Here is a 27953-nt window from a genome sequence, read left to right as displayed (position 1 = left end):
CTTGTCACCACTTCCTCTGGGGAGTTGACTGAACAGGAAGCACCCCGCTCCTCTGTCTTCCAGACGTGATTGCAGAGCCTGCTGGCAAGCAGCCCGCAAAGCCACTGAGAGCCCGGCCGGACCCCGAACCTCCGAGATGCCAAGCGGGGTGAGTAAAGATCCCTCCGTCCACGAGGAGTCCACCAGGGACGCCTCAGCCCTGGACGCTCCCCAAGCAGTCAGCCCCTGAAGACGGCCTCATGTGACCTGCCCCAGAGTGGGCCCCGTGGCCTTTCCGTGTCCCCAGTGTCCCTAGCAGCGAGTCTGCCAGGAGAGGTTCAGTCTAGACCCTCCCTCATCTGTTGAGACTCCTTCTGGAGAGGCACTGGAAGAGCCAGGGGAGCACCAGCGACCTGCGGAAATGGGTCAGGCAGCCAGAGAACAGGACAGAGCCCCTCCATGGTGCTGCCTGGGGCCCTGGGCCAGGAGCGGGCAGCTTTAATAGCGGGTGAGTGCAGTGGGGGCCTGGGACCAGCTGTGGGGAACAGGAAAGATGCATGGTTGCCTGACTCCCTGGCTGGTGGCACATTGCCTGTGAGCATGGAGGCTAGTGCCACTCCAGGGGTGAGGAGGAGGAGGACAGTGATTACAGGGATATGGAGGTTTGGACTGTCACTGGGCTGCTTTGCAGTGGAGCAGCTTGAGGGCTTCACTTTTCACTAAGGGACCACCTCCCATGTGTCCCAGCTTCTGGGTGGCTCTAGGACTTGTGCCACCCAGCCTCTGTGCCCACTGTGGGCCCCACATCCAATCAAATGAGAAAGCCCTCCACCCACAGAGGTGCAGAATGAATGGCCACAGGGCCCACACTCTGGGAGCACCTGGCCTCAGGGCTGTGGTGGGCCGCCCTCTCTCAGCTCAGCAGATGGAGCTCTGCTCCCAGCAGGCTGGGCTGAGGGCATTGGTGGAAGTGCCTGGGACAAACTCGAGGAGTCCAATAGGACGGAAGATGGGAACAGAAAAACTGGCTTCCTGCCCCCATCACCCGCTGTTCTGTCAAGTGGTCAGCAGCAACCTGCCTGTGGGCGGCCTAGTCCAGGAGCCCGGGGTGAGAACTCTCACCTCTGGGGGTGGAGGGGTTGCTTGTGGTCTGGTGTGGGGGGAGCATGTCTGCTCGTTGGAAGGCATACGAGGGAGACAAGTGCAAGAGGCCTCTAGTCTCTCTGGGACACATTCCCCATCCCTTAGATGGGACAGTAAGCTAGCCAGTGGCCAGCCATGTCCGAAATCAAACATAGCGCAGACTCACTTCCTGTGAAGGGATAGTGGGAGTGCCCATAGGGGACAACACTGTGCCCTTGGGGATGGGTGGAGCTCTGCAGATGACAGGCTTAGGGGAGAGCTTGCCTGTGGGGAGAGGTCGCAGTCCCCCTAGCCTGCTTTCTCAGAACGTCCACCCTGGACTGCTGGCAAGCAGTCCCCAGTGGTCAGTCAGAGCAGCTTCTTGGTGAAAAAGCAGGCCCCAGAGAGGGGATGGATGGAGGCCAGGCCAGATCCCAGAGATGTGGCCCTAGCAGTCCTCTGCCCTGACCAGTCTTCCTCCTTCTAGAGCAGGAGGAGGGGGTCTGGTTTGCCCACCCAATAGGAGCTAAATCAGAGCTCCAAGAGACCTGAAGTCCACCTGAGCCCAGGCCTGAGAGGAACCACATGAGATCCAGGGAGGGTGGTACCCACGGCTGCATGGTAACGAGCAAAGAAAACACACGGCAGCTCTGGCTACCTCCTGAGGCTGAGCTGGAAGTCACAGCTCTGCCCCCTCCTCCTCCCATCCTTCCTTCCTTCCTTCCTTCCTTCCTTCTTTCTTTCTTCCTTCCTTCCTTCCTTCCTTCCTTCCTTCCTTCCTTCCTTCCTTTCTTTTTTTTGTCAGTCCTGGGACCTGAACTCAGGGCCTGGGCACTATCCCCAAGCTTCTTTTGCTCAAGGCTAGGGCTCTATCACTTGAGCCACAGCACCACTTCCAGCTTTTTCCATTTATGTGGTACCAAGGAATGGAACCCAGGACTTCTTGCATGCTAGGCAAGCACTCTACCACTAGGCCACACTCCCAGCCCCTAGTGCTATTCTTTAGTCTCTAGCTTGCCCTCCAAAGCCGGGCCTTATCTCATGTCTGTGTGGTCAGCCCACTCGAGGCGTGCCCTCACCTGATGGATGTGTCCCACTGCACTTCCTAAGATGCTCTATGTTAACAGCATCTACCGGCTTAAGTGTTGATCTCTAAAAGCACCTGCACAGTGATTGCCAGACTTCAGGTCATAGTTACTGTCACAGGGTCTGCAGTGGGAGTGACTGAATGTAGGCCCTGGACAGCTAGGCAGAGGGATGAGACAGTCCTGCCCTGTCCTGGCTGTTTTGCCTGAGCAGTGGGATGAGTATCTCAGAGCTGGTCCCTGGGGAAGCAAGAATGGCTGGCAGAGGACACAAGGGTACAGTCCCGCTTCTGTGGGACCCTGCCCATGGCCAGGAGCCACCCTGACCCCAGGGCTGTCTCTGACCAGTGCTGTGGCCTGAGCCTTCCACAGCTCTCTGACTGCTTTTCACAGCAGCTCGTGACTGGCAGATATGCGGAGCCAGTGCAGGGCTGGAGTCTGAGGTGTTCAGGAAGGTGAACCAGATATGCTTCTGCTTTCCTGAATTATCTATCCTGACGGTGACCTTTTCTCAGAGACACCTACCTTCTGTTATCCGTCTCTAAGATCTCACATCAAGATTACTGTTCATTTTTTGTACTGGACAGGCATTAGTGTTTTCTATCCACTTCATTATTTACAAAATGTATGTGGGTTTTTTTTAAATATTAGCGTTTGTACAGAGGACCTTGCCCTTGATAGACAGGTGCTCTACCAAGTAAGCCATGTTTCAGCCCCTTTTGCTTTTGTTCTTTTTCTAATATCATTTTTGTCTAGGGCTGTACTGGATTTCAGTCTTCTTGCGTATGCCTTCTTTGTAGCTTATTGGTTATGGTGAAGATCTTGTACTTTTTGCTCTAACTGTCCTTAAATGGAGACCACCTGATCTCAGCCTCCTGAGTAGCTGGGATTGCAGGTGTGACCTACAATTTGATCTTCTCAAATGACCTTGTCATTTTACATTCTCCTTTATTGATGTTTTCCCCTTAGTTTTTGCACTCAGATTTCCCTGCTCTGAGAAACATAGTCTTCTATTTCTTGGCTTTATTTGTTGAAATTACATTTACACCACTCACTGTTTTTCTTTCACGTGCACAATGAAAGCGCTGGTGGTTGGGCTTTGAGGCTCCACTGGGGTGAAGGTCTTGATCCTTCTCCATGGAGATGGGCCACCTCCTGTGCTGCATGCCTGGACAAAAGATTTCACTTCCCCCTTGGACTTGAGGGGGTTTCTTGAGTGTTTCCAAATTAATCTTTAAGGAGTCATTTCATTCCATTGGTCAGTAACTGTGGCCGTTGAAGCTTTCAGTGCCTCAAAGACACTTGGGAAAATTTGCTTTTGTGGGGTCAAGAGTTTTCCTGAGGTCCCCCTACTTCCTTGGGTCTGTCAGGGGCTCTGCCCCGGGCCCACCTGCTCCCCAATTCTTCTCTGTATGTGTCAAGCTGAGATGGCTACATCTGAAGCCTCTTTCACCCTCATCATTCATGTTTGCTTTTTCTACTGAGACGCACTTGGGAGACACGATTCTGCTTCTTCTTCTCTGCCTCCCCCTCCCCTTCCTCCCTAGAGTGCTGGTGCCATTTTTCTCTGCTTGCTCAGAGCATCTGGCCCAGAGAGCACAGAGAAGGTCACTGTTCCCTGCCGCAGGCCAGGCCTGGCCAGGCCGTGACTCAGTGTTCTAAGGCACTCAGGACCTCAGCTTCCTCAGGTAGACAGAGCATCGAGTTTTGCAACTTGGCAAACCTTTGTGACAGTTGTGACAGGAAGTGACTCTGGGAACTGTTATCAAAACACTCACGTTTTACCGGCTCCCTGTCTCCTGTTTTCTTTCTCTGTGTGTTCCCTCTTTATCTCCTCATCTGCGCTCCTGAGAATGCGTGTCTGGGTTAGAAGGAGCTATCCTGTTTCCTTCAAATGCCACACCAGTCAGCACTTGAACCTCCAGGCCTTCCTTCTCGGAGAAGGGTCCTGTGAGTGTCAAGGGTGAGGAGGCACCCCAGGGCACAGAGCAGGGTGACATTCCCCACGGAGGGTCACACTGAGGCTGATGGAGTGGTCAGAGGGTCAGAGTCAAGGGTGGCTCTCATGGCCAGTGGCGCTGGGGTCCTCTAGTGTCTCTCTCAATGGTGTTCACAATGCACATTGGTGAGGGAACCTACCCTGGATCCACAGAGCCCCCACTAAAGCCTAGGGCCTGGTGAAGACAATGCCCACACCACAGTGGCAAGGTGGCAGACACAGCCATGTTCCATCTCCAGGTCATAGCCAGCCAGGCCAGGCCTAGCTGGGCAGAGGAGCTGCTGTCTTCCTCACCATCACCCTGCCCTCTCTGCCAGTGTGGCCTGGGTCATGGGGGAATCACGGTAGCAAGGCACCTCTGTGGTGGCCAGCTGCCCTGGGAAGGCCCTGCCCATGCCAGATATTGGGCACTGCCTGATGGCCTCCAGTCATACAGCAGAAAGTGAGGCAGAGAGGTCGAGAAGGGCCTTGCTCTCTGGGGCCTCAGGGCCCAGCTTTAAGTGAAGCCCTGGTCTTCCAGTGGCAGCAGCCCGTGGTGGCCTGTCACCCTGGAGGACTGTCACCCTCTACTTGCCCTGCAGAGGGGTGAGCTGGCTGCCAGGGCCAAGCTGGTCACAGGCCAGGGCTCTGCCCTACCTCCTGGTGCTTGGCCTTCATCCCCCTTGCCCTAGCAGCTCCCGTGGCCGCCATTGTCTGGGCTCAGCTGCAGGAGACAGGGCCTGGCTGAGACTCCCGGGACTAAGCAGAATGGTAGCACAGACACGGAGAGGGCTGCCGCCTCCTGCTTCCTGTGGTCAGGGCCAGCCTCTGCGGCCTGTGGGCTGATCTTGTGACAGAGCCATGCTCTTCTCCTGGAAGGGAGCTCTGCATCCTGGTGTGGTCTGGGGCTTCAGTTTCCCTATCTGGGGATCAGAGGCATTCGCATGAGGTTGTTCATGAGTGTTGGAGGGCTGGGAGAGGAGGGAACTCCAGTCTGTGGCTGCAGGAGAGAGCACACAGCACAGGTTCTTACCCAAGCTTGTGGTTGTCTTTCTCGGCTACCTACGTGGTTTGGGTGTTCTGGGGAGAGGGGTCGGGGGGTGGCCTCTTCAGCTCTCTGCTCAGAACAGCTGTGACCTCAGAAGGGGACTACACTTGGAGACCAGTGTGTGAGTCCTGGGGAAAGGGCCCCGGTGGCTACTGTGGGGTCAGCAAACCCACTGGAGGCCTCTGGCATTGCAGCAGGGAGCTCTGTTGCAGCCTTACTACCTTGGCCTGAGCTTGAGGCCTGGGGATGTGGAGATAAGGGCTCAGCAGTGGTGAGTTTTGGGGATGTGGGGATGTGGAGATAAGGGCTCAGCAGTGGGTTAAATCCTGGTAAACCAAAACCACCTCCCTCTTTGAACCAGAAGCCAGGACTGTTCTCCTTCTGCCCCAACAGGAAGTACTGAGGTGGTTTTGACAGCTCCTGGCTTTCATTGCAGTGGTTCTAGGAGCTGAAAAGGGTGTGGTCAAGGGGCGGTGCAGAGTTCTGTTGCCTACAATTTCCACAGAGCCAAGACGCATGTGGTGAATGTGGGGAGCCAGAACAGGACCCATGTACTCGATGTGGCCTTTCGGTCACAGCATGGAACCAGCATTGTGTTCTGGATGCATGGTACTAGGCTGGGGTCTGTTGGCCTGGGCCTGTCCACTCAGCTCTGAGCAGCTCCCAGGCAGACAGGGCACGCTTGGTCTCTGCGCCCACCCTGTGTGAGGGCGGGCCTAGTTTGAGAGGGGTGCTGATTTCATTTCTGATGCAGGCTCTGGCAAGGAGGTGTGTTCTTGCCTGATTGATAAATAGGCCTCAGCCAGCTGCAAAGTTCTCAAGTCCTTGTAAGTCAGGCCAGGGTCAACCAGAACACCCCAGGTACCCCAGGAGCTGACTCTGGCTGCTCTGGACCTTTCTAGAGGAGGGAGGGCATGTACTTGCAGAGAGCATGTCTCGCCTCAAGACCCATCTGAGTTACTTGGTCCTGGTTCTGCCACTTGCTGAGGGCCAATCCTGTCTCTATGCCAAGCTCAAGCTCAGTGTACTAGCTGGGCACTTGGGTATGGCAGAGGCTCTACCCTGCCCTGGTCAGGCAGGGTACCACATTTGTTTGGGGTGTACCATGTGTGCCTGTGGGTATGTATGTACATCCAAATGCGTTAACACACGCTTGTGTGATGCATGTGTGGCGCATTGTACACACGCATCCATGTACAGACATGTGGCTACATGATGCACACATAGGCACACAAGTGTGCATCCATGTGGCATATGCATGTACATGGATGCTCCTGGCACGCATGGTCATGCACACGTGTATGCGTGTCCCTTCGGGAACTCTTTGCCTGCTATGCCTGGCCCTGCTGACCCTCTCGGGGTCCCAATACAGGGCCTAGAGCAGCAGGCCTGTGCAGGTTCCCCTAGTTCTCACACCTGTGCAAGGTGTGAAGGACTTAGGACAGCAAGGCCCAGAGTCACCCGCCTCTCTCTCCACAGGGCACCTCCTGCTGCTGCCTCCTACTGCTCCCCCTGGTAGGCCAGCTTCTCCTAGGATCCGGTGAGTTCTGTGGAGCCAGCTCTGTGGGTGGGGGTCTAGTCAGGATCCTGGGGGAGGGGGCACCAGCTCTGTGGGTGGGGTTCTGGGTCAGGATCCTGGGGGTCACCAGCTCTGTGGGTGGGGTTCTGGTCAGGATCCTGGGGTCACCAGCTCTGTGGGTGGGGTTCTGGTCAGGATCCTGGGGGAGGGGTCACCAGCTCTGTGGGTGGGGTTCTGGTCAGGATCCTGGGGGTCACCAACTGTGTAGGTGGAGTTCTGGTCAGGATCCTGGGGGTCACCAGCTCCGTGGGTGGGGTTCTGGTCAGGATCCTGGGGGTCACCAGCTCTGTGGGTGGGGTTCTGGTCAGGATCCTGGGGTCACCAACTGTGTAGGTGGAGTTCTAGTCAGGATCCTGGGGTCACCAGCTCCGTGGGTGGGGCTCTGGTCAGGATCCTGGGGGTCACCAGCTCTGTGGGTGGGGTTCTGGTCAGGATCCTGGGAGAGGGGTCACCAGCTCTGTGGGTGGGGTTCTGGTCAGGATCCTGGGGGTCACCAGCTCGGTGGGGTTCTGGTCAGGATCCTGGGGGTCACCAGCTCGGTGGGGTTCTGGGTCAGGATCCTGGGGGTCACCAGCTCTGTGGGTGGGGTTCTGGTCAGAATCCTGGGGGAGGGGTCACCAGCTCTGTGGGTGGGGTTCTGGTCAGGATCCTGGGGGTCACCAGCTCGGTGGGGTTCTGGTCAGGATCCTGGGGGTCACCAGCTCTGTGGGTGGGGTTCTGGTCAGGATCCTGGGGGTCACCAGCTCTGTGGGTGGGGTTCTGGTCAGGATCCTGGGGTCACCAACTGTGTAGGTGGAGTTCTGGTCAGGATCCTGGGGGTCACCAGCTCCGTGGGTGGGGTTCTGGTCAGGATCCTGGGGTCACCAGCTCCGTGGGTGGGGTTCTGGTCAGGATCCTGGGGGAGGGGTCACCAGCTCTGTGGGTGGGGTTCTGGGTCAGGATCCTGGGGGTCACCAGCTCTGTGGGTGGGGTTCTGGTCAGGATCCTGGGGGTCACCAGCTCCGTGGGTGGGGTTCTGGTCAGGATCCTGGGGGAGGGGTCACCAGCTCTGTGGGTGGGGTTCTGGTCAGGATCCTGGGGGTCACCAGCTCCGTGGGTGGGGTTCTGGCCAGGATCCTGGGGGAGGGGTCACCAGCTCTGTGGGTGGGGTTCTGGGTCAGGATCCTGGGGGTCACCAGCTCTGTGGGTGGGGCTCTGGTCAGGATCCTGGGGGTTACCAGCTCTGTGGGTGGGGCTCTAGTCAGGATCCTGGAGTCACCAGCTCTGTGGGTGGGGTTCTGGTCAGGATCCTGGGGGTCACCAGCTCCGTGGGTGGGGTTCTGGTCAGGATCCTGGGGGAGGGGTCACCAGCTCTGTGGGTGGGGTTCTGGTCAGGATCCTGGGGTCACCAACTGTGTAGGTGGAGTTCTGGTCAGGATCCTGGGGGAGGGGTCACCAGCTCTGTGGGTGGGGTTCTGGTCAGGATCCTGGGGTCACCAGCTCCATGGGTGGGGTTCTGGTCAGGATCCTGGGAGAGGGGTCACCAGCTCTGTGGGTGGGGGTCTAGTCAGGATCCTGGGGGAGGGGGCACCAGCTCTCTAGGTGGAGTTTGGTCAGGATCCTGGGGGTCACCAGCTCTGTGGGTGGGGTTCTGGATTAGGATCCTGGGGGTCACCAGCTCTGTGGGTGGGGTTCTGGGTCAGGATCCTGGGGGTCACCAGCTCTGTGGGTGGAGTTCTGGGTCAGGATCCTGGGGGTCACCAGCTCTGTGGGTGGGGTTCTGGGTCAGGATCCTGGGGGTCACCAGCTCTGTGGGTGGGGTTCTGGTCAGGATCCTGGGGGTCACCAGCTCGGTGGGGTTCTGGGTCAGGATCCTGGGGGTCACCAGCTCCGTGGGTGGGGTTCTGGTCAGGATCCTGGGGGAGGGGTCACCAGCTCTGTGGGTGGGGCTCTGGTCAGGATCCTGGGGGTCACCAGATCCGTGGGTGGGGTTCTTGTCAGGATCCTGGGGGTTACCAGCTCTGTGAGTGGGGTTCTGGTCAGGATCCTGGGGGTCACCAGCTCTGTGGGTGGGGTTCTGGTCAGGATCCTGGGGTCACCAGCTCCGTGGGTGGGGTTCTGGTCAGGATCCTGGGGGAGGGGTCACCAGCTCTGTGGGTGGGGTTCTGGTCAGGATCCTGGGGTCACCAGCTCTGTGGGTGGGGTTCTGGTCAGGATCCTGGGGGAGGGGTCACCAGCTCTGTGGGTGGGGCTCTGGTCAGGATCCTGGGGGTCACCAGATCCGTGGGTGGGGTTCTGGTCAGGATCCTGGGGATCACCAGCTCTGTGAGTGGGGTTCTGGTCAGGATCCTGGGGGTCACCAGCTCTGTGGGTGGGGTTCTGGTCAGGATCCTGGGGTCACCAGCTCCGTGGGTGGGGTTCTGGTCAGGATCCTGGGGTCACCAGCTCTGTGGGTGGGGTTCTGGTCAGGATCCTGGGGGAGGGGTCACCAGCTCCGTGGGTGGGGTTCTGGTCAGGATCCTGGGGGAGGGGTCACCAGCTCTGTGGGTGGGGTTCTGGTCAGGATCCTGGGGTCACCAGCTCTGTGGGTGGGGTTCTGGTCAGGATCCTGGGGGAGGGGGCACCAGCTCCGTGGGTGGGGTTCCAGGTCAGAATCCTGGGGGTCACCAGCTCTGTGGGTGGAGTTCTGGTCAGGATCCTGGGGGTCACCAGCTCCGTGGGTGGGGTTCTGGTCAGGATCCTGGGGGAGGGGTCACCAGCTCCGTGGGTGGGGCTCTGGTCAGGATCCTGGGGGTCACCAGATCCGTGGGTGGGGTTCTGGTCAGGATCCTGGGGGTCACCAGCTCCGTGGGTGGGGTTCTGGTCAGGATCCTGGGGTCACCAACTGTGTAGGTGGAGTTCTGGTCAGGATCCTGGGGGTCACCAGCTCTGTGGGTGGGGTTCTGGTCAGGATCCTGGGGTCACCAGCTCCATGGGTGGGGTTCTGGTCAGGATCCTGGGGTCACCAGCTCCGTGGGTGGGGTTCTGGTCAGGATCCTGGGGGAGGGGTCACCAGCTCTGTGGGTGGGGTTCTGGTCAGGATCCTGGGGGAGGGGGCACCAGCTCCGTGGGTGGGGTTCCAGGGTCAGAATCCTGGGGGTCACCAGCTCTGTGGGTGGGGTTCTGGTCAGGATCCTGGGGGTCACCAGCTCCGTGGGTGGGGTTCTGGTCAGGATGCTGGGGGTCACCAGCTCCCTGGGTGGGGTTCTGGGTCAGAATCCTGGGGCACCTTCATTCTCCTGATACAAGGGACTAAGGAAAAACCATTCATGCAGGAGCAGGTCTCTATGTAGGCTTGGTCCCCCACATAACAGGGGGTACTTACTCCTGTAGTGTCCACTCATAACTATGAGGGATGACTTGATGTCCCCTCCTGGGCTGCCTTCTCCTTCCCCTTTTCCTTATCCTCTTCCTCATTCTTTTCCTCCTCCTCCACCACTACCCTTTCTCTGCCTCCTCCCCTCCTCCTCCCCCTGCTCCTCACCCTCCTCAAGGGTGTCTGGGCTGGGGCAGGACCCGCTTATCCTGTCTATCTCCTCAGCCCTGTCCCAGGAATGCACCAAGTTCAAGGTCAGCTCCTGCCGGGATTGTATCCAGTTGGGGCCCGGCTGTGCCTGGTGCCAGAAGCTGGTAAGCTACATGGTCCTGAGTTCTGGTCATGTCCCAGGGTTCCTGGGTCCCTGGGTCATCACAGTACTGGAGGAAATGCTCACATGTCCCCTGGGTGGGACCAGCTCCTAGGACGTCAGCTCTGCCAGGGGCTGCACGAAAGCCCGGGCAGTGCTGGTGACTGGGCTGTCCCTCCTTAGCTCTCAGAGTGCTGTGCTGCCCATCTTGGGCCAGCTGTTTGGCTGGAGCACTGGGCCCTGAGTCCTCCCTGTGCTGGGCAGTGGCTGAGGGTGGGAGAAGAGCCTGTGGTCTGACCAGGGGCCCCTGGGGAAGCTGTCAAGAAGGCTGGGGTCTTCTCTGGTCACTGTCCTGCCCACAAGTGTGACTGCCAGGGAGGGGGGCACAGCTGGGCCCCACAGCCTCCTTCTGAGCCCGAGTGCACCCCCCAGAACTTCACAGGTCCAGGGGAGCCGGACTCCATGCGCTGCGACACCCGGGCACAGCTGAGGAGGAAGGGCTGCCAGGCTGATGACATCCTGGACCCCCGTAGCTTCGCTGAGCTCCAGAAGGACCCACAGAGGGGTGGCAAGCAGCTGTCCCCGCAGCAGGTGACCCTTCACCTGCGGCCAGGTAGGCTCGGCACCCAGTGTGGTGACCTTGGCTGGCGCTGGGGCTCAAGGCTGACCGCCTGGGCGTGGGTCAGCATGGGCAGCTAGGAGAGCCAGCTAACACCCAAGGGCGGGGGCCCTCATGACCTAAGTCTGACCTGCACCGGCCCCTGCTCTCTCTGTCCCCCAGCACATCTTCCCCCATAACCTGTCTGTGGCTGAGTGCCAAGCCCCTCATTGAGGCCTGTGTTGTGAGGTATTATTTAGAATGAAGAGCATGCTATTGGGAAAACACTGCCCCAGTCCACTCTCAGAAGGCGAGCGTACTCTTGGCAGAAGTTCTGATAGGAACTTCCAATAGGAGCTATGATAAGTCGCCAGCCAAGAACCCGCCCTGAGACCCCAGCACCTGTCTCCGGGCACAGCGTCCAGTACAGCCTGCAGCCGGGCTGAGGGAGGGGAGCACAGGGCTGGGGGAGCAGAAGGCTCTGCTCTTGGTACCTCCTGGGCCACTTGGTGTTGGTGAAGACCCAGCCACATCCCTACACATTTCCATGCGGGCAGACCAGGGGTGACTCCAGAGAGGAGCACAGAGGGTCAGCAAGGAAGCAGCTGTGTCTGAGGGACTCTGGGACACTGCTCTTTGGAAAGCCCAGGTCATAGGTTGCCCATTAGACATAAGAAGAAGGCCGTGGTGGGGGAGGAAGGGGGTAGGAATGGGCCCGGGAGGAGGGCCAGGGCCAGCTGCACATAGGGACAGAAGTCCTATGAGGGGCGTGCTCACTCCACTCGTCCTGCCACAGGTCAAGCTGCTGTGTTCAACGTGACGTTCCGGCGGGCCAAGGGCTACCCCATTGACCTGTACTACCTCATGGACCTCTCCTACTCCATGCTGGATGACCTAATCAACGTCAAGAAGCTGGGGGCTGACCTGCTGCGAGCCCTTAATGAGCTCACTGAATCCGGCCGCATCGGTGAGCCGCCCCCCTACCCCCCCCGCCCACTGCCCCAGTATCCCCCAGGAGACGAGGAGCTCCAGACGTGCCTCCCTGGGGTGGACCAGGGCTGTGCACGTCATCTAACCCCTATTTCTCCTCCTATTTCGGATATGCCGGCCTTCAAAGAAATGCTATAAGTTCTGCAGACTGCCCAGGAATGGTAGCTTTGAGACCGCAACCACAGCAAACTCTGCAGTCTGAGGGCCTCAGTCTGCACAGCACCGTGGGCTCAGGATACACAGGCACGAGAGGGGGATGAGGATGAGGCAGCCCGATGTCGTGCTATGCCCGGAATGTGCCCTGCCTCGTTCTCTGTGTGCAGAGAGGCATCCATGCGTGTTCAGACGTGTGATTCACAATCACGTGTGCATGGCCACGTGTAGCTGATTACATTCTGGGCACCTGTGTGTGCGTGTGTGACTGTGATCACATGCTCAAGACCAAATACATGGTTGTACTCTCAGTCCCTTGCATGTACTCAGGTACAGTGTGTACAGCTCACACACCTATGCCCACACGTACAAGACCGTACATGTCCACTGCGTCATATTCACACGTGCAGCCTGTGCAGCTGTGGATACACGTGTGTAACTGATATGCCATCATATACCTGTGCTGCACGCACACACTGGTGCTCGGAGGTGCTCGTGATCTCACGCATGACCTGCACACATGTGCACTCGTGCTCCTGAGGGCCCTGGCTTGCTTTCTTCTTTGTTCTCTGAGGAAAGCAAAGTCACACTCGCTCAAGGCTGGCTGCCTGCCTGTGTCCCCTCATGTCCCTCGTCCTCAGCCTTGTACCCTGTGTCCCCAGGCTTTGGGTCCTTCGTGGATAAGACGGTGCTTCCATTTGTCAACACACACCCCGAGAAGCTGCGGAACCCGTGTCCCAACAAGGAGAAGGAGTGCCAGTCCCCATTTGCCTTCCGGCACGTGCTGAAGCTAACTGACAACTCCAACCAGTTCCAGACGGAGGTGGGAAAGCAGCTGATTTCTGGAAACCTGGACGCCCCCGAGGGTGGGCTGGATGCCATGATGCAAGTGGCTGCTTGCCCGGTAAGTCCAGTGGCCGACGTGTTCTGCTTTCCCCATGCCGCCACCCACCGTGGGCAGCCATCCTGGAGCACTGGCCCCCTGGCAGGTGGGCCACTCAGTCCTGGCCTCACCTGCTAGTGTGGCCTCAAGAGGGCAGCACCTGCCTATGGGCTGAAGCCCTCTCCGTCTCCTGGCCACAGAGCCAGGGAGCTGGAGAGCCGGGACCCCCTCAATCTCCCACAGTACTCATTGATAACTAATGACTCCTATGACTTCTGAAGTCTAATGTCTTCTACACAAGATCCATGGAAGCCACGCCACTGGGGAGCAGGGCCTGTAGCTCCAAAGCCTGTCATCCCTCCTCGCACTCCAGCCAGGAAAGCGGTGGCTCTGCCAGGCCGTCTCCTTACCACATCCCATCTCCTCACCTGTGTTCAGAGTCCTCACCGTATCCCATCTCCTCACCCATGCCCCGAGTCTGCACCATTTCCCTCTCACCACGCCCCACGTCCTCACCTCTTCACCACGTCCTGGCTTCATCTGTCCTGGGCTGTCTTTGTCACTAACGTTGATGTAGTTATGGTGTTCTGACTATGCATAGCCTGGTGCATGCCCTGACTTGGAAGCTTCCCTGGGGCCTCTGGCACTCTGTGCTCATGTTCTTGACGCACCTTCCATGCATGGAATTATGCATGTTTGTGAGGCCCACATCCTGCACACATGCCACTTCAAGGACACTCCAACCACTCCCTGTGCATATCCCTTGGGCTCATCCTTTCACATGTAGTTTTCCACTCTGTGGTGGATGAAGTTTTGTTTTTAACTGTGGTGACCACAGCAAACTCTGCAGTCTGAGGGCCTCAGTCTGCGCAGCACCGTGGGCTCAGGATACACAGGCACGAGAGGGGGATGAGGATGAGGCAGCCCGATGTGGTGCTATGCCCAGAATGTGCGCTGTGGCAGTTCTTTTCTTCTCCTTTGGTATCTGTTTCCAGTCTGCAGGTGGGCTGACCCACGCCTGTAGATGGTTGACCCAGGCCTGCAGGTGTCTGACCCAGGCCTGCAGGTGGGCTGACCCACGCCTGTAGATGGTTGACCCAGGCCTGCAGGTGTCTGACCCAGGCCTGCAGGTGGTTGACCCATGCCTGCAGGTGTCTGATCCAGGCCTGCAGGTGGTTGATCCGGGCCTACAGGTATCTGACCCAGGTTTACAGGTGTCTCATCCAGGCCTGCAGGTATCTGACCCAGGCCTGCAGGTGTCTGATCCAGGCCTGCAGGTGTCTGAACCAGGCCTGCAGGTGTCTGAACCAGGCCTGCATGTGGTTGACCCAGGCATAAGGACTCACTTCCTTGTAAACAACCCTCTACCTCCTAAGGAGCAGGCTGGGGTTGTTGCTTGGGTACTTTGTTCCCTCTGTCCTGTCCCTTTCTTGCTGTCCTCCAAGCTGTGAGAATGCAGGACAGGGGGAGTAGTGGGGGAAGGGTCAGTATGGGCCACTGTTGACTGGCCTGGCTCCAGAGGGCCCAACAGGAAGCCACAGCTGGTAACACCTAGCCTTCTTCCAGAAAGAAATCGGCTGGCGCAATGTCACACGGCTGTTGGTGTACGCCACAGACGACGGCTTCCACTTTGCGGGTGATGGGAAGCTGGGTGCCATCCTGACCCCCAACGACGGCCACTGCCACTTAGAGGACAACCTGTACAAAAGAAGCAATGAATTTGTGAGTGCTCTCCTGGCCCCGCCATCTTTGGGGTCCTGCTGGGAGGGGGACGGGAAAGGACAGGGACCACTAAAGGAGCCCCTGTGGCTTCTTAGGGCCCTGCTGGAGAGCAACAGAGGACAGGGGCAGAGCAGTCTCTGTGCATACAGGCTTGTCCAGGTCATCTTGCCAGAGCCTGGACGACTTCTTCCAACTTAAGAAACTTTCAGAAGCCCTGGATATGCCGGAGTGAGGTCCTAGGGACCCAGCTTCAGGCCAGGAGAAGACAGTGGGTGGCTGAGGTGGTGCTGGCCCTGATCTTCCTGGCAAGGACCCCCTCGGGCCACCCCGACTTAGTCCTGGATCCTGTAACATCAGTACCGGAATTGCCATCCGCTGCCCTACTACACTCTACCCAGCCCCTCACTGGAGGGGACATGTGAGGGCTGAGGCCCCGCCCCAGATACCCTCACACACCTGAAGGGTTGCAGAGCTTGGGTGGGCCTGGTCCCCTGCCAGAACCCCACATGGAGCAGTGTTGAGGGGAGACTAGGCCTCTAAGACATGGACACGGAGTGTCCCAGAGGCTCCCCCTCTCGAGAGTCCCCCAGGACGGTGTTGGAGCAGCCCCCAGGAGAGACCGTGTGCTCATGTCTCCAGCACGGGACCCTCCAATGCTGCTCTCATACCTGATGCCTGTGCCTCACACTTGTCATCCCAGCTACTCATGAGGCCCAGATCGGAGGATTGTGGTTCAAAGCCAGCCTGGGCAGGAGTGTCTGTAACTCTTTACCTCCAACATACTACCAAAAATCCGCAAGTGAAGCCGTGGCTTGAGTGCTAGAGCACTAGGCTTGTGGGGGAAAGAAAAGCTCAGGGACAGGGCCCAGGCCCTGATTTCAAGCTTTAGGATAGTGTGCGCGCATGCTCGCGCACACACACACACACACACACACACACACACACACACACACACACACACACACACACGCTCTCGCTCTCTCACTCTGGCTGGCTTTAAGTCAGTGGTTATTCAGGACGGCTTCTGTATCAAGAGCGGATACAGACTATTATAGCTCTGTTTCAACGAAACCAGTTTCCTGCACAACCTTGTCATGCGTGTATACGCCTTATGCATAGAAGACGCCACCGTCACACCAGAGGGGCAGGCCTGGGTTGGAGGCAGCTGTGCAGGGAACCTGGGCTCTTGCTTCGCTTCGCAGGGTGATCTGGAAGGCTTGCTTGCAGCCCAGGCACCGTCTGACAATTGTCTTTCCAGGACTACCCCTCCGTGGGTCAGCTGGCGCACAAGCTGGCAGAAAACAACATCCAGCCCATCTTTGCGGTGACCAAGAGGATGGTAAAAACCTATGAGGTGAGTAGAGAGGAGTCTGGGGTGGGGAGGACAACAGCCCGCCTGCGGGGGAGTTGCCTCCTTCACTTCCCATGCTGGTGCTTGGGCGGCGGCCTGGCCTTGGCCACGTTGCTCGGGGTGGGCGGTGGTGTGGGAGGTACCAGGGGCTCTGTGGGCACTGTTCATGTGTGGGGTGTGGCAGGAGTTTCTCCTGATGTGAAGTTCTGTGATATTTGTGGCATAGGTCTTGCTGGTATCTCTGGTTGTTTTGCTAGAATGTTACAGTTCCACAGATCTGATTGGTTTCTGTGTCTCACATCCTTGTTTTATGCTTGCGTGCATTTGAATGTCCGCATTTCACGCGGTGACACAAGCAGAGGAGCCCACACACTGGGGACACTGCGGGGTGGGTTTCCTCCAGGGGTCTAGCTGGGTAAGCAGCCTTCAGATAGGGTAGGACCAGAGCCGGACCCTTCCACGGCCCGCCGAGCCCACCTCTTATTCGTTGGTTGGGAGCAAGTGTCTCCTAAAGTCCCTATCAGTGGGAGCTGGGATGTGACCAGTCTGCGGAAGGCATCTCCCTACGATCCCCAGTCACTTGGCTTTGCAGCAAGCAGAGCCTTGCCTGGGGACGGAAGCAGCCTGCGCCTGTGCTCTCTGCCTTGGGTCTGGGAAGTGCAATCGAGAGCAGGTCTAGGGAGCTCACCTCCACTCTGCTCATGTGGGTGGAGGCCATGGCTGCCCCTTGCTGTTGGGCACTCCACCATCGCTAGCCTACTTGCCTTGAGCAAGGCAGTGACTGGCCCCAGTGGCCTCAGGACACCAGCAGCAGCAGCAGGGAAACGTCCCATGGCTGCGGTGGCTTCCTGTAACCCTCACCACCCTGCCTGTCAGAGCAGCTGGGCCAGCTCCGGCTCTGCCACGCGCTGACCAGTGCCTTGTCCCGCAGTCCTGCTGCAGCTGGTGGTGTGTGTGTGCCTGGCCTGGTAAGACAGCCACTCTGGGCACTGTCCCAAGGCACACACCGGTGCATGCAGGGAGCTCAGGTGAGGGCTTCCTCACCTCTCCTGAACAGTGGTTCACTGAACATGCCACAGGACTCAACAAAGCCACTGGATTCACAGGCACATTTATTAGCATGGGATTTGGGTTAAAAGTAGCAAAAAGAAAAGAAAGGTTCATGGCAGAGTCCAGCGACCAGGCACAGACTTCCACACTTCCTGTAAAATGTGGATAGCACACGCCCGGCACCATGTCTGGTGGCCAGCGAGAAGCTGCACCACCGCCGTCACCTGCTGGACCATCAAGGCCTAGGGGCTTTGGGGGCCAGCCAAGCAGCTGTAGCCAGCTGTCCTTGTGGTTGACCTTGGCCTCCAGCCCACTTAGATGGTCAGCAGCTCTTGTGTGCCTGCCTGCCCTGTTCCACGCTGACCCCCGGAAGGCCGCAGTCCCAGAGGGCCCTGCTAACATTCACCTTGTCTGGAACATGGAGAATGTGGGGAGTCCGTGCCTGTGGGGTGACTGTGCCACAGGGATTTGCCTTCTGTACCTTGTCCCTCCGAAGGCTCCTCCAAGAGTAGTGGCCTGAGGAGGCCAGAGTGAGCCTAGAGGAGGTGTGTGTGGGACAGGGGAGGTAATGGTTGTGATTGTGTTTATAAAGTCTCATCTCACGTTGTGTTCTTTAGAGTCAGCAGGCCTCTGGGTGGAAACCCCAGACCCCAGTTCCCATGTAGCCAAACCATCTGGCCCTCTCTTCTCTTCTCTTCTCTTCTCTTCTCTTCTCTTCTCTTCTCTTCTCTCTCTCTCTTTCTTCTTTCTTTCTTTCTTTCTTTCTTTCTTTCTTTCTTTCTTTCTTTCTTTCTTTTTTGTGGGTCATGGTGCTTGAACTCTGGGCCTGGGCGTTGTCCCTGAGCTCTTTGGCTCAAGGCCACTTCCTGTTTTCTAGAGATTAATTGGAGATAAGATTAGTACCCTGGCTGGCTTTGAACCAAGATCCTCAAATCTCAGCCTCCTGAGTAGCTAGGATTTCAGGCGAGAGCCACCCTGCCCCGCTCACCTGGGCCATTTCTCAGCAAGAATCCTATTCCTGCCTCAAAGAGGGGCAGCAATGCCTCCCTGGGCCACTGTAGTGTCCCTGAGCTAGTGCGCTTACTGAATTCAAAGCGTGGCTGCTCCAGGACTGAATTCTCATGTAGATAAAACCCGGCTCCCAGCGGTGCTACCTCCCTGCCTGTTTCTGTTGTCACATCCATTCTGTCCACACAGAAGAGCACAAATCCCAAATCCACCCCCTCTTCTGCCCATGGCCCTTACACGTGGCCCCAGGCCGGTGGCCCCGAGGCCACTGCATGCCACTCTGTCTGGCCAGGCCCCTGCAGCTTAGGGCTGAGAGGCTGGCTCAGGCTGGGGCGGTAATGTAGAGTGCCATGGTGATTGCTTTTGAGAATGGGCATTGCTGAGCAATCAGGTTCACATCCAACATAGGAGTTAAAACCTTGCTGTGCCTAGGGCTGAAGGAAGGCTAGCACTTCTGTGGCTCAGTTCCAGGACCCAGAGAAGGGGAGGAGCCTCAGACACAGAAGAGGAGAGCAGGTGTCTGAGTTAGTGGTGAGAGCTTGCTAGTGTCAGCTTGGCCCAGGGCTGGCCAGGACAGGATAGGAGGAAGGACTGCCCACCAACCTGGACATCGTGGCCTCTGCATGCTGGTTTGTAATTAAGCTGTGGTGTCCCTCCTCAGGGATTGTAGCCAGAACTGGACTTTGGTGCTGTGGCAGAAGTCACAGTTAGTCCCTGTGCTGTGGCATGGGGTCTACGAGCCTTCCTGCATTTCTGTTGCAGGGAATTGGCCAAGGCAGCAGGGAGTAGGCTGGAGAGGACAGTCACTCTGTCCACAGCTTCTAGCCTGAGCAGAGAGCAGGTTCCTTCCACAGGCAGAACGTGGCAGAGCCCAGCTTCCCTGATCCAGGGCTGCCTCTCCCCCTGAGCCTGGAGGAGGCTGGTAACCAGGCCATGAGGGCTTCATGAGCCCATGGAGGGGACTGGACTCCATTCTTTGGACATCATGATAGGCAGGAAATGGCCTGGCTGTGAGTCCTGGTCCCTGGAGAGGAGGTGTTTCTCTCCATGAGGCACGGAAGGTAGGTGTGGGAGGCCTGACCTGTCTGTGATCAGGGGTCTCTGGCTAGGTCACCTCTGGGGACACTTCTGGACAGCACGGCGGTCCGCTAGTACTGACTGTTGCCGGATTTATGCAGCAGTCACTGTTACAGCCACTCACCCCCATCCAACCCACTTCCCAGCAGTGTTGCCACATCTTACTGATAACTGTACCCCTTGGGTTTTTTCTGCCTGCCGTGCTGACATGGTGGGAATGCTGCGCTCCTGGTGAACGAGGCAAGGGCCAGTCAGGGACACCACCAGCTCGGTAGTGACCACCGGGTGGACTCACACCAAGAATCCAGGGCTGCCCCCTTCCTGAGAGCCGGCTGTTGAGCCCTCTGCAGCCCGACACTGACCCCGGGCTCTGCAGTGCGCCCACACGTGAGCGTGCACGCCCCGTGTCAGAGGCACTGCAGCTGCTCCTCTCGCTCCACAGAGACTCACCGAGATCATTCCCAAGTCAGCCGTGGGGGAGCTGTCCGACGACTCCAGCAACGTGGTGCAGCTCATCAAGAACGCCTACAATGTGAGTGGCCCGGGTGGCTCCTCAGGGCAGCGGGAGGAGGGGAGGGAGCGGAGCCCTGTCTCCTTGGGCCCCCCAGGGACCCTCAGCCTGGTGGCCATGTCACACAGAGCACATCTGTGTCCTCTCATCGATGGCGTGGCTGTGCCAGCCAGCCCCCACCCGGACACTCCTCCCTCGGGCTCTGCCCGCTGGTTGTCCCTGGAAGCGGGGCAGATGCTTCACCTGTGGGGGAGAACCTGGAATCACTGCAAAGACGTTGTGGGGTGGGCACCCTTGCGTGCCAGCCTCCCTAAGCAGGGACTCCGGTCCTCCTCCTCCTCCTCCTCCTCTTCCTCCCCCTCCTCCTCCTCCTCCTCCTCTTCTTCCCCTTCCTCCTCCTCCTGTTCTTCCTCCTCCCTGGCACGAGGCCCATCCCACTGCCCACAGAGCTGCTCCCAGGAAGCAGGTACCTGCAGGAGTGAGCCAGGCACCCCTCAGGGCTCGGGCACCAGCAGGTCCCCGGCTGCTCGGGAAATCTCTCCGAAGCGAGCAGTGCTCTGAGAGCTCTCGGGACCTCTCACCCTGAGCGTGGCCACTCTGCCTGCAGAAACTGTCCTCCCGAGTCTTCCTGGACCACAGCTCCCTCCCCGACACCCTGAAGGTCACCTACGACTCCTTCTGCAGTAACGGAGTGTCCCACACAGGCCAGCCCAGAGGAGACTGCGACGGCGTGCAGATCAATGTCCCGGTAAGCTGGGCGTCCGCTGTGGCCCAGGGTTTCCAGCCTCTGGAAGGCCTGTCCCCCTCGTCAGTGAGAGGAGCAGAGATTCACATGGGAATAGGAAGAAGGTCTCAGCCAGGCTCCCGGCAGTGACCAGTGTGTGCAGCGTGAGACAGCTGGCTGGGGTGGTGCAGGTGTACAGAGCACTGGATCTCCCACAGGGGCTCCTCAGAGGGCACGGGGCAGCGGCACGTCTGTCCACACAGCCTGCGGAGGGCAGGCACGGGCGCAGAGCCAGGCCTGGCCCCATCCCCACCGCGCCCTTCCCTCCCCCACAGGTCACCTTCCAGGTGAAGGTCACAGCCACAGCCTGCCTCCAGCAGCAGTCTTTTGTCATCCGGGCCCTGGGCTTCACGGACACGGTGACCGTGCATGTCCTCCCACAGTGCCAGTGCCAATGTCGGGACCAGAGGCAGAACCAAGGCCTCTGCAGGGGCAAGGGCTCCCTGGAGTGCGGCGTCTGCAGGTGAGGCGGGCACAGACCCCACCGCCCACGGCGGCACCGCAGGGCGGGCGGGGGTCTCCGGAGCGCTCACATGCAGACCCCCCCCACATAGCTCTGCAGGCACCACCACCCTGCAGGCGTCCTGAGCCTGTGGGGCAGGAGGTGGGGTGAGCTCTCCTCCCAGCCCCTGAGCCTCCGTCAACCCCCCTCCAAGTCTAGGTGTGCAGCTGTGGGGCGTTCTCCCCAGGGGCTGAGACCCAGAGCTTCCTCCTCCCAGAGGAGGACACTGGAGCATCCTCTCTGAGCTTGCCTGCACAGGCGTGGCTGCTGCTGTGTCCTACTGAACTGCCAGGGCCACTTCCTCCTTCCAGCCTAGCGCTGTGCAGAGAGGGCACCTCAGTGCCCTGCCCACCGCCCGAGGCCCTGGGAGGGGACACGTGCTGGCACCGGGTACAGGCTGTCTGCACAGCTTCACCAAGGTGCCAGGGTCCCAGGACGGGCACACATATGCCCTTGGGACATCCTTTCCTGGTTCTTGAGGAAACTGACACAGAGCTCACAGCACACCCAGTAGTTGGGCCCTGAGGACAGGAAGTATCCCCGCCACAGGGGAGCCCTGAGGACAGGAAGTGTCCCCACCACAGGGGAGGGCCTGAGGACAGGAAGTGTCCCCACCACGGGGGCGCCCTGAGGACAGGGAGTGTCCCCGCCACGGGGGAGCCCTGAGGACAGGGAGTGTCCCCGCCACGGGGGAGGGCCTGAGGACAGGAAGTGTCCCCGCCACGGGGGAGCCCTGGGGACAGGAAGTGTCCCGCCACGGAGGAGGGCCTGAGGACAGGGAGTGTCCCCACCACGGGGGAGCCCTGAGGACAGGAAGTGTCCCCACCACGGGGGAGGGCCTGAGGACAGGAAGTGTCCCCACCAAGGGGGAGCCCTGAGGACAGGGAGTGTCCCCACCACGGGGGAGCCCTGAGGACAGGGAGTGTCCCCACCACGGGGGAGGGCCTGAGGACAGGAAGTGTCCCCACCACGGGGGAGGGCCTGAGGACAGGAAGTGTCCCCACCACAGGGGAGCCCTGAGGACAGGAAGTGTCCCCACCACGGGGGAGGGCCTGAGGACAGGAAGTGTCCCCACCACAGGGGAGGGCCTGAGGACAGGAAGTGTCCCCACCACAGGGGAGCCCTGAGGACAGGAAGTGTCCCCACCACAGGGGAGCCCTGAGGACAGGAAGTATCCCCACCACAGGGGAGCCCTGAGGACAGGAAGTATCCCCACCACAGGGGAGGGCCTGAGGACAGGAAGTGTCCCCACCGCAGGGGAGCCCTGAGGACAGGAAGTGTCCCCGCCACGGGGGAGCCCTGAGAACAGGAAGTGTCCCCACCGCGGGGGAGCCCTGAGGACAGGAAGTGTCCCCACCACAGGGGAGGGCCTGAGGACAGGAAGTGTCCCCACCACAGGGGAGCCCTGAGGACAGGAAGTGTCCCCACCACAGGGGAGGGCCTGAGGACAGGAAGTGTCCCCACCACAGGGGAGCCCTGAGGACAGGGAGTGTCTCCACTGCAGGGGAGCCCTGAGGACAGGGAGTGTCCCCACCGCAGGGGAGCCCTGAGGACAGGAAGTGTCCCCACCACAGGGGAGGGCCTGAGGACAGGAAGTGTCCCCACCACGGGGGAGCCCTGAGGACAGGAAGTGTCCCTACCACAGGGGAGCCCTGAGAACCCCTCTCGTCCCAGGTGTGATGCTGGCTACATTGGGAAACACTGCGAATGTCAGACACAGGGCCGGAGCAGCCTGGAGCTGGAAGGAAGCTGCCGGAAGGACAACAGCTCCATCGTGTGCTCGGGGTTGGGGGACTGCATCTGCGGGCAGTGCGTGTGCCACGCCAGCGATGACCCCAACAAGGAGATCTTTGGGCGGTACTGCGAGTGTGACAATGTCAACTGTGAGCGCCACCATGGCCAGGCCTGCGGTGGCCCCTGTGAGTGGCGGGGTCCTGGCCAGGCCTTCTTGTCCTGTGCAGTGTCAGGCTGAGGGTATGGACAGATGGTGGCAAGTTTCCCTGGGCCTCTCAGCAGGCCTGACTAGCAGGTTTCTGCAGCTGGAAGACCAAGTGGTGTGCTGAGAGCCCAGTGTGCTATGGAGAGCCACACTGGCTGAGGGCTGTGGTGCCCTGTGGCATGGGGCCTGCCCAGGGCCTGGGGCCTTTGTCCAGGCAGGTGATGTGGAGCCCAGGAGGGACGGGTGGAGGAGGAGTAGGCAGGGGGCAGGGGGGAGGAAGGATGGGTGGAGAAGGAGCAGTCAGAGGGAGGAGGAGCAGGAGGGGGGAGGAGGGATGGGTGGAGGACAGGGGAGGGCAGAGGAGGGGCAGGCAGAGGCTGGACCTTCAGACCACCTCAAGAGGGGGTGTCTGGCGAGCCAGCCTCTGGGGAGGAGCCGTGGCTCCCCCGTGGCAGGGAGCTGAGTCCCGGGACGTCTGCTGTCTCCCAGTGCGGGGCGTCTGCGCCTGTGGCCAGTGCCAGTGCCTGGAGGGCTTCGAGGGCTCCGCCTGCCAGTGCTCCAAGTCCACCGAGGGCTGCCTGAACGCACGCCGGGTGGAATGCAGTGGCCGCGGCAGGTGCCTCTGCAACACGTGCCAGTGTGACCAAGGCTACCAGCCGCCCTTGTGTGAGGAATGCCCAGGCTGCCCGTCACCCTGCGGCCAGTACCTGTGAGTGTGCCCTGCCCAGGCCAGTACCTGAGTGTGCCCCCAGGCCAGCCTGGCTGCAGCCAGTACCTGTGAGTGTGCCCTGCCCAGGCCAGTACCTGTGAGTTGCCCCCAGGCCAGCCTGGCTGTGACCCCTTCAGGATGCCCAGCCTCCCCTCCCGCCCCGCAGTATTCCCAGGCGGGTTGAGCAGGCCCTGGCCCTCCCACTTCCTTTGAGCACATTCCAGGGCCCAGCCTGCACTGCACACCACCCCATCCCCTGTGCACCTCTGTCCCCTCCCAGAGCACACTAGCCCCCACTCACTCCGGGTCCTGACAGCACCCAGGCCACACCCCTGGTGCACACCACAGCCTGACATACGCACACACTTGCACATCCACCCGCTGGCCTGTCCGGGGCGCCCCTCACACCTGTGCACCCCTGTCCTCTGCAGCCCCTGTGCTGAGTGCCTGAAATTCGTCACGGGCGCCTATGAGAAGAACTGCAGTGCTGCGTGCGGGCGGATGAGGCTGCTGGACAGCCCCGTGAAGGGCAAACAGTGCAAGGAGCGGGGCTCGGACAACTGCTGGATCTCCTACACCCTGCGTCAGCGGGATGGGTGGGACAGCTACGACATCTACGTGGAGGACGACCGGGGTGAGGCAGGGCAGGGGACGGGGCGGGAGGGACGGCTGGCCGTGGCACAGCAGCCCTGCCCTACGGCTTTCCCTTTGCTCCTGCCGCCCTCTAGCAGGCACACGCAGGGAAGCACAGCACCCGGGGGTCCCTCCCTCTCCAGCTGGGAATGGCTCACCTGATGGGGGGCCCATGTAGGCCCATGTGGACATGAGTGCCGGCAGCCCCACACCATCTGCTGTCCCTTCCTGAGCCTCGGCCCTGCCAGGCCCTGCGCCCCGAGCCAGTGAGCAAGCGTGGGGACTTGTCCTCGGCTTCCTGGGGCTCTCAGACCAGGGTGGCTGCACAGGTCTGGGCTCAGGCTCCCGGGAGGGGAGACCTGGAGGGCGGCCTGACCCGATCTGGGAGGGACTGGAGTCTGGTCCTCCACGAGTTTCCAGAAGAGGGTTGTACACGCGTGTGTTGATAACAAGCCAGCCGTCAGCAAGCGGACAGTGTCCTGCGGTCGTGCGTGAGGGCGGGCGGACACTCGTGTCAGGAACCAGACGGACAAGGTCTTACCCAGAGATGGGATGGTTCTTTCTGGGGACCTAGGGGCTCCTCCAGTCAGGGGTAGGTAGACAGTGTCCTGTCAGAGCACGAGTGGACACTTCCCTGAGGCGAGGAGGACACCGTGCAGTCAGGAGGGTGGACACTGCCTTGTCAGAGGCCAGGAAGACTCTGTCCAGTCAGAGATGAGTAGACACTGCCCTGTCAGAGGCCAGGAGGACACTGTCCTGTCGGGAGGGTGGACACTCTCCTGTTGACCATCATTGGGCTGGGGTAGAGTGGGCAGAGCCCGCCCAGGATGTCGCATGGTGGGGAGCACCGGGAGGGTAGGGTGCGGAGTGGACAATGGTTCTAGGACTCGGGTCTCCAGATGGAGGCAGAGGCTGGGGAGAGGGTGGTGTGCTGGAGGTGTGGGAGTGTCTTCCTGAGCGTTACACTGGCAGCTCCTGGGCTTCTGACACACACACACACGCACACTCACACACACACACGCACACTCTCACACACACACACACGCTCACACACACATACACACGCTCACACACACTCACATGCACACACACACACGCTCAAACACACATACACACGCTCACACACACTCACATGCACACACACACACTCACTCTCACACATTCACATGCTCACACACACACACATACACACTCTCACATACACTCACTCTCACACATTCACACGTTCACTCACACACTCTCACACTCACTTTCACACATTCACACGCTCACACACTCACACAAGCACACATACACGCTCACACACTCACATATACTCACACATACTCACATACACACTCACATCACTCACACACACTCACACATGCTTACACACACACTCACACACACACACGCCCAGCCCAGACAACTGGGGAGACAGGCTAGGAGGCCTTCAGGGGTCTCAGGAAGCCCAGGCTGGCAGCACCCCTGAGCTCGCATGGGACTGAGACCCTGGGCACCCTGTTCTCACCCCTCCTGGAGAGGACGCCAGACTCTCCACGCAGTTTCTGGAGCTCATGAACAGCTCTGGGTCCTGGGGCTGCAGCTCCAGACTGTCCGGGTCATTCTGATGCACAGTGTTGGGCCGACATTTGGTTTGTACCACCCTGGCTCCTACCCGAGGGCCCTGGGCCTTCCCTGAAACGCTCGTGTCGGGACTCCAGCAGGAGCTCCAGGAGCAGGCGTCCTCTGTCCACACTTAGGGCCTGTGGCGTGGCTCTCTGAGGGGACACTGCTGACTCCCAGCCATCTCCCTGAGCCTAGGCCCCGGGCCTGCTCCTGTGACTGCTGTACCCCACAAGGCGAAACAGAGCAGTGCCACCCACTGAGAAATGTGACAGTCCTTTATGAAAGCGGGTGGTTGTGAGCAGGCCCTAGCTGCACAAACATCTCCATCTGTCCACCCCTAAGGGAAGCAGAGTGGGGGAAAGCTTAACTGGTACCAGGGAGGGTAGGTACTGACGGAAGAAGGAGACGATTGGGACAGCAAAGACCTGGCCTGGGAGGTGTTGTATTTTTCTTTACCTGCAGCTGGTCCTTTACTGTAAGCCAGCCCACGGGGGCAGGGGATGGGGGTGGGGAGGTGAAGCTAGGAACTTCCCTACCAGGGTCGCCTCCTAGGTGCCCTGCTTGAGCAGAGAGGCCAGTCTGCTTCCTGCTCATGTGGTGGCATGCTGGCCGTCCCTCAGGCACCAGGAAGTGGTGCTGTGACACCACTCAGGGCAGTAGCCCTGAGCTCAGGGACAACACAACAGGCCCGGGGTTCAAGCCCCACAACTGACAAAATAAATATCAGGCACCACCCACAGGTTTGGGGACAGCTCTGCTGAGGGTGGCCTGTGGCCTGGCCTTTCCTTGTGAACCAGGGGTCATGCTGTGTGCCGGAGCCATGGGGCCTGGCCTGTTTCTGGTGGGGCAGGCAGGTTCTCTTGTCCACGTGGCAGAGTGTCCCCCATGTGCGCCCTTGGGAATGAGACTTGGTACAGTGCTTGCCCTCCCGTGGGGAGACTGAGCCTTGGGGACGTGTGCTCCCATCCAGAGTGCGTGGAGGGTCCCCGGGTAGCCGCCATCGTCGGGGGCACCGTGGCAGGCATTGTGTTGATCGGAGTCCTCCTGCTGGTCGTCTGGAAGGCCCTGACCCACCTGAGCGACCTCCGAGAGTACAGGCGCTTCGAGAAGGAAAAGCTCAAGTCTCACTGGAACAACGTAAGTGCTTTCCCGGGGCCACCGGAGGGGAGACGCACCTCTGGCCTCCCCACACACCTCGCGGCCGGCTTGTCCCAGCTCGCCCTACGGCACAGGCTTTGTCCCTGAGGTTTGAGCCCAGGAAGGGCCTGCGCCGACTCACGCCTCAGGATGGCAGCTGTACCCAAGGGGTGGCCTTGGAGTCGGGCATCAGCTCTGGAGGCCCCTGCACTGACCGCTGTGTGCCATTTCTCTCCAGGATAATCCCCTTTTCAAGAGTGCCACCACCACAGTCATGAACCCTAAGTTTGCTGAGAGCTAGTGCACAGTGAAGATGAGGTTACCAGAACCAGTCCACCTGGACCCCCAGGTCCTGCCGCCTCCATCCTGTGACCCCCAAGTCCTCTGCCTTCATCCTGTGACCCCCCCCAAGTCCCGCTGCCTCCAGGTGACCCCCAAGTCCACCACCTCCATCCGTGACCCCTCCCCGCCAAACCCCGCCATCTCCATCCTGCTACAGTGGCAGGCCTGCAGACAGTGGACCAACTTGCTTGCTTCTTTCTGCCTTCAAAATGGCGATCTGGCCGGGTTTTATGTAGGCTCCTCTTCAGGCACAGCCTCCGTCTGATCCACGCAGTCTGTCCATACAGCCGGAAAGGCGCTCCCCGAGTCCCAGGAGGCCTGGTTCCTGCCTCCCTGTGCAGGCCGTCGCACTGGAGTGGTGCAGATTTACTAGTATTTAAATCTAATCTACCGTGTACAAAATGTCATCCCACTGCTTGTACTGTTAATGAATGGTGTGTGTGTGTGTGTGTGTGTGTGTGTGTGTGTGTGTGTGTGTGTGTGTGTGTGTGAATAAATATTCCACACAGCTGTCTATGGAA

General features: G+C 59.6%; 1 protein-coding gene across 1 annotated transcript; it reads left to right on the top strand.

Annotated features, from left to right (window-relative positions):
• The first annotated feature begins 22 nt into the window (after positions 1-22).
• Itgb2 (integrin subunit beta 2) lies at positions 23-27953 on the top strand. Its single transcript, XM_090350562.1, has 16 exons — positions 23-148; positions 6692-6752; positions 10351-10439; positions 10868-11048; positions 11830-12000; positions 12839-13080; positions 14626-14781; positions 16040-16135; positions 19710-19799; positions 20386-20526; positions 20838-21025; positions 22739-22983; positions 23493-23712; positions 24144-24346; positions 26924-27090; positions 27329-27953. The coding sequence occupies exons 1-16, from the start codon at positions 137-139 to the stop codon at positions 27389-27391; spliced, it is 2325 nt and encodes a 774-aa protein (XP_090206688.1). The 5' UTR covers positions 23-136; the 3' UTR covers positions 27392-27953.

This window comes from Megascapheus bottae, chromosome 1 (assembly GCF_031878675.1).
Source record: "Megascapheus bottae isolate mThoBot1 chromosome 1, mThoBot2.hap1, whole genome shotgun sequence".
Classification (NCBI taxonomy): Eukaryota; Metazoa; Chordata; class Mammalia; order Rodentia; family Geomyidae; genus Megascapheus; species Megascapheus bottae.
The sequence above is the reverse complement of the archived record's forward strand: the minus strand, read 5'-3'. Positions and strand labels throughout refer to the sequence as shown.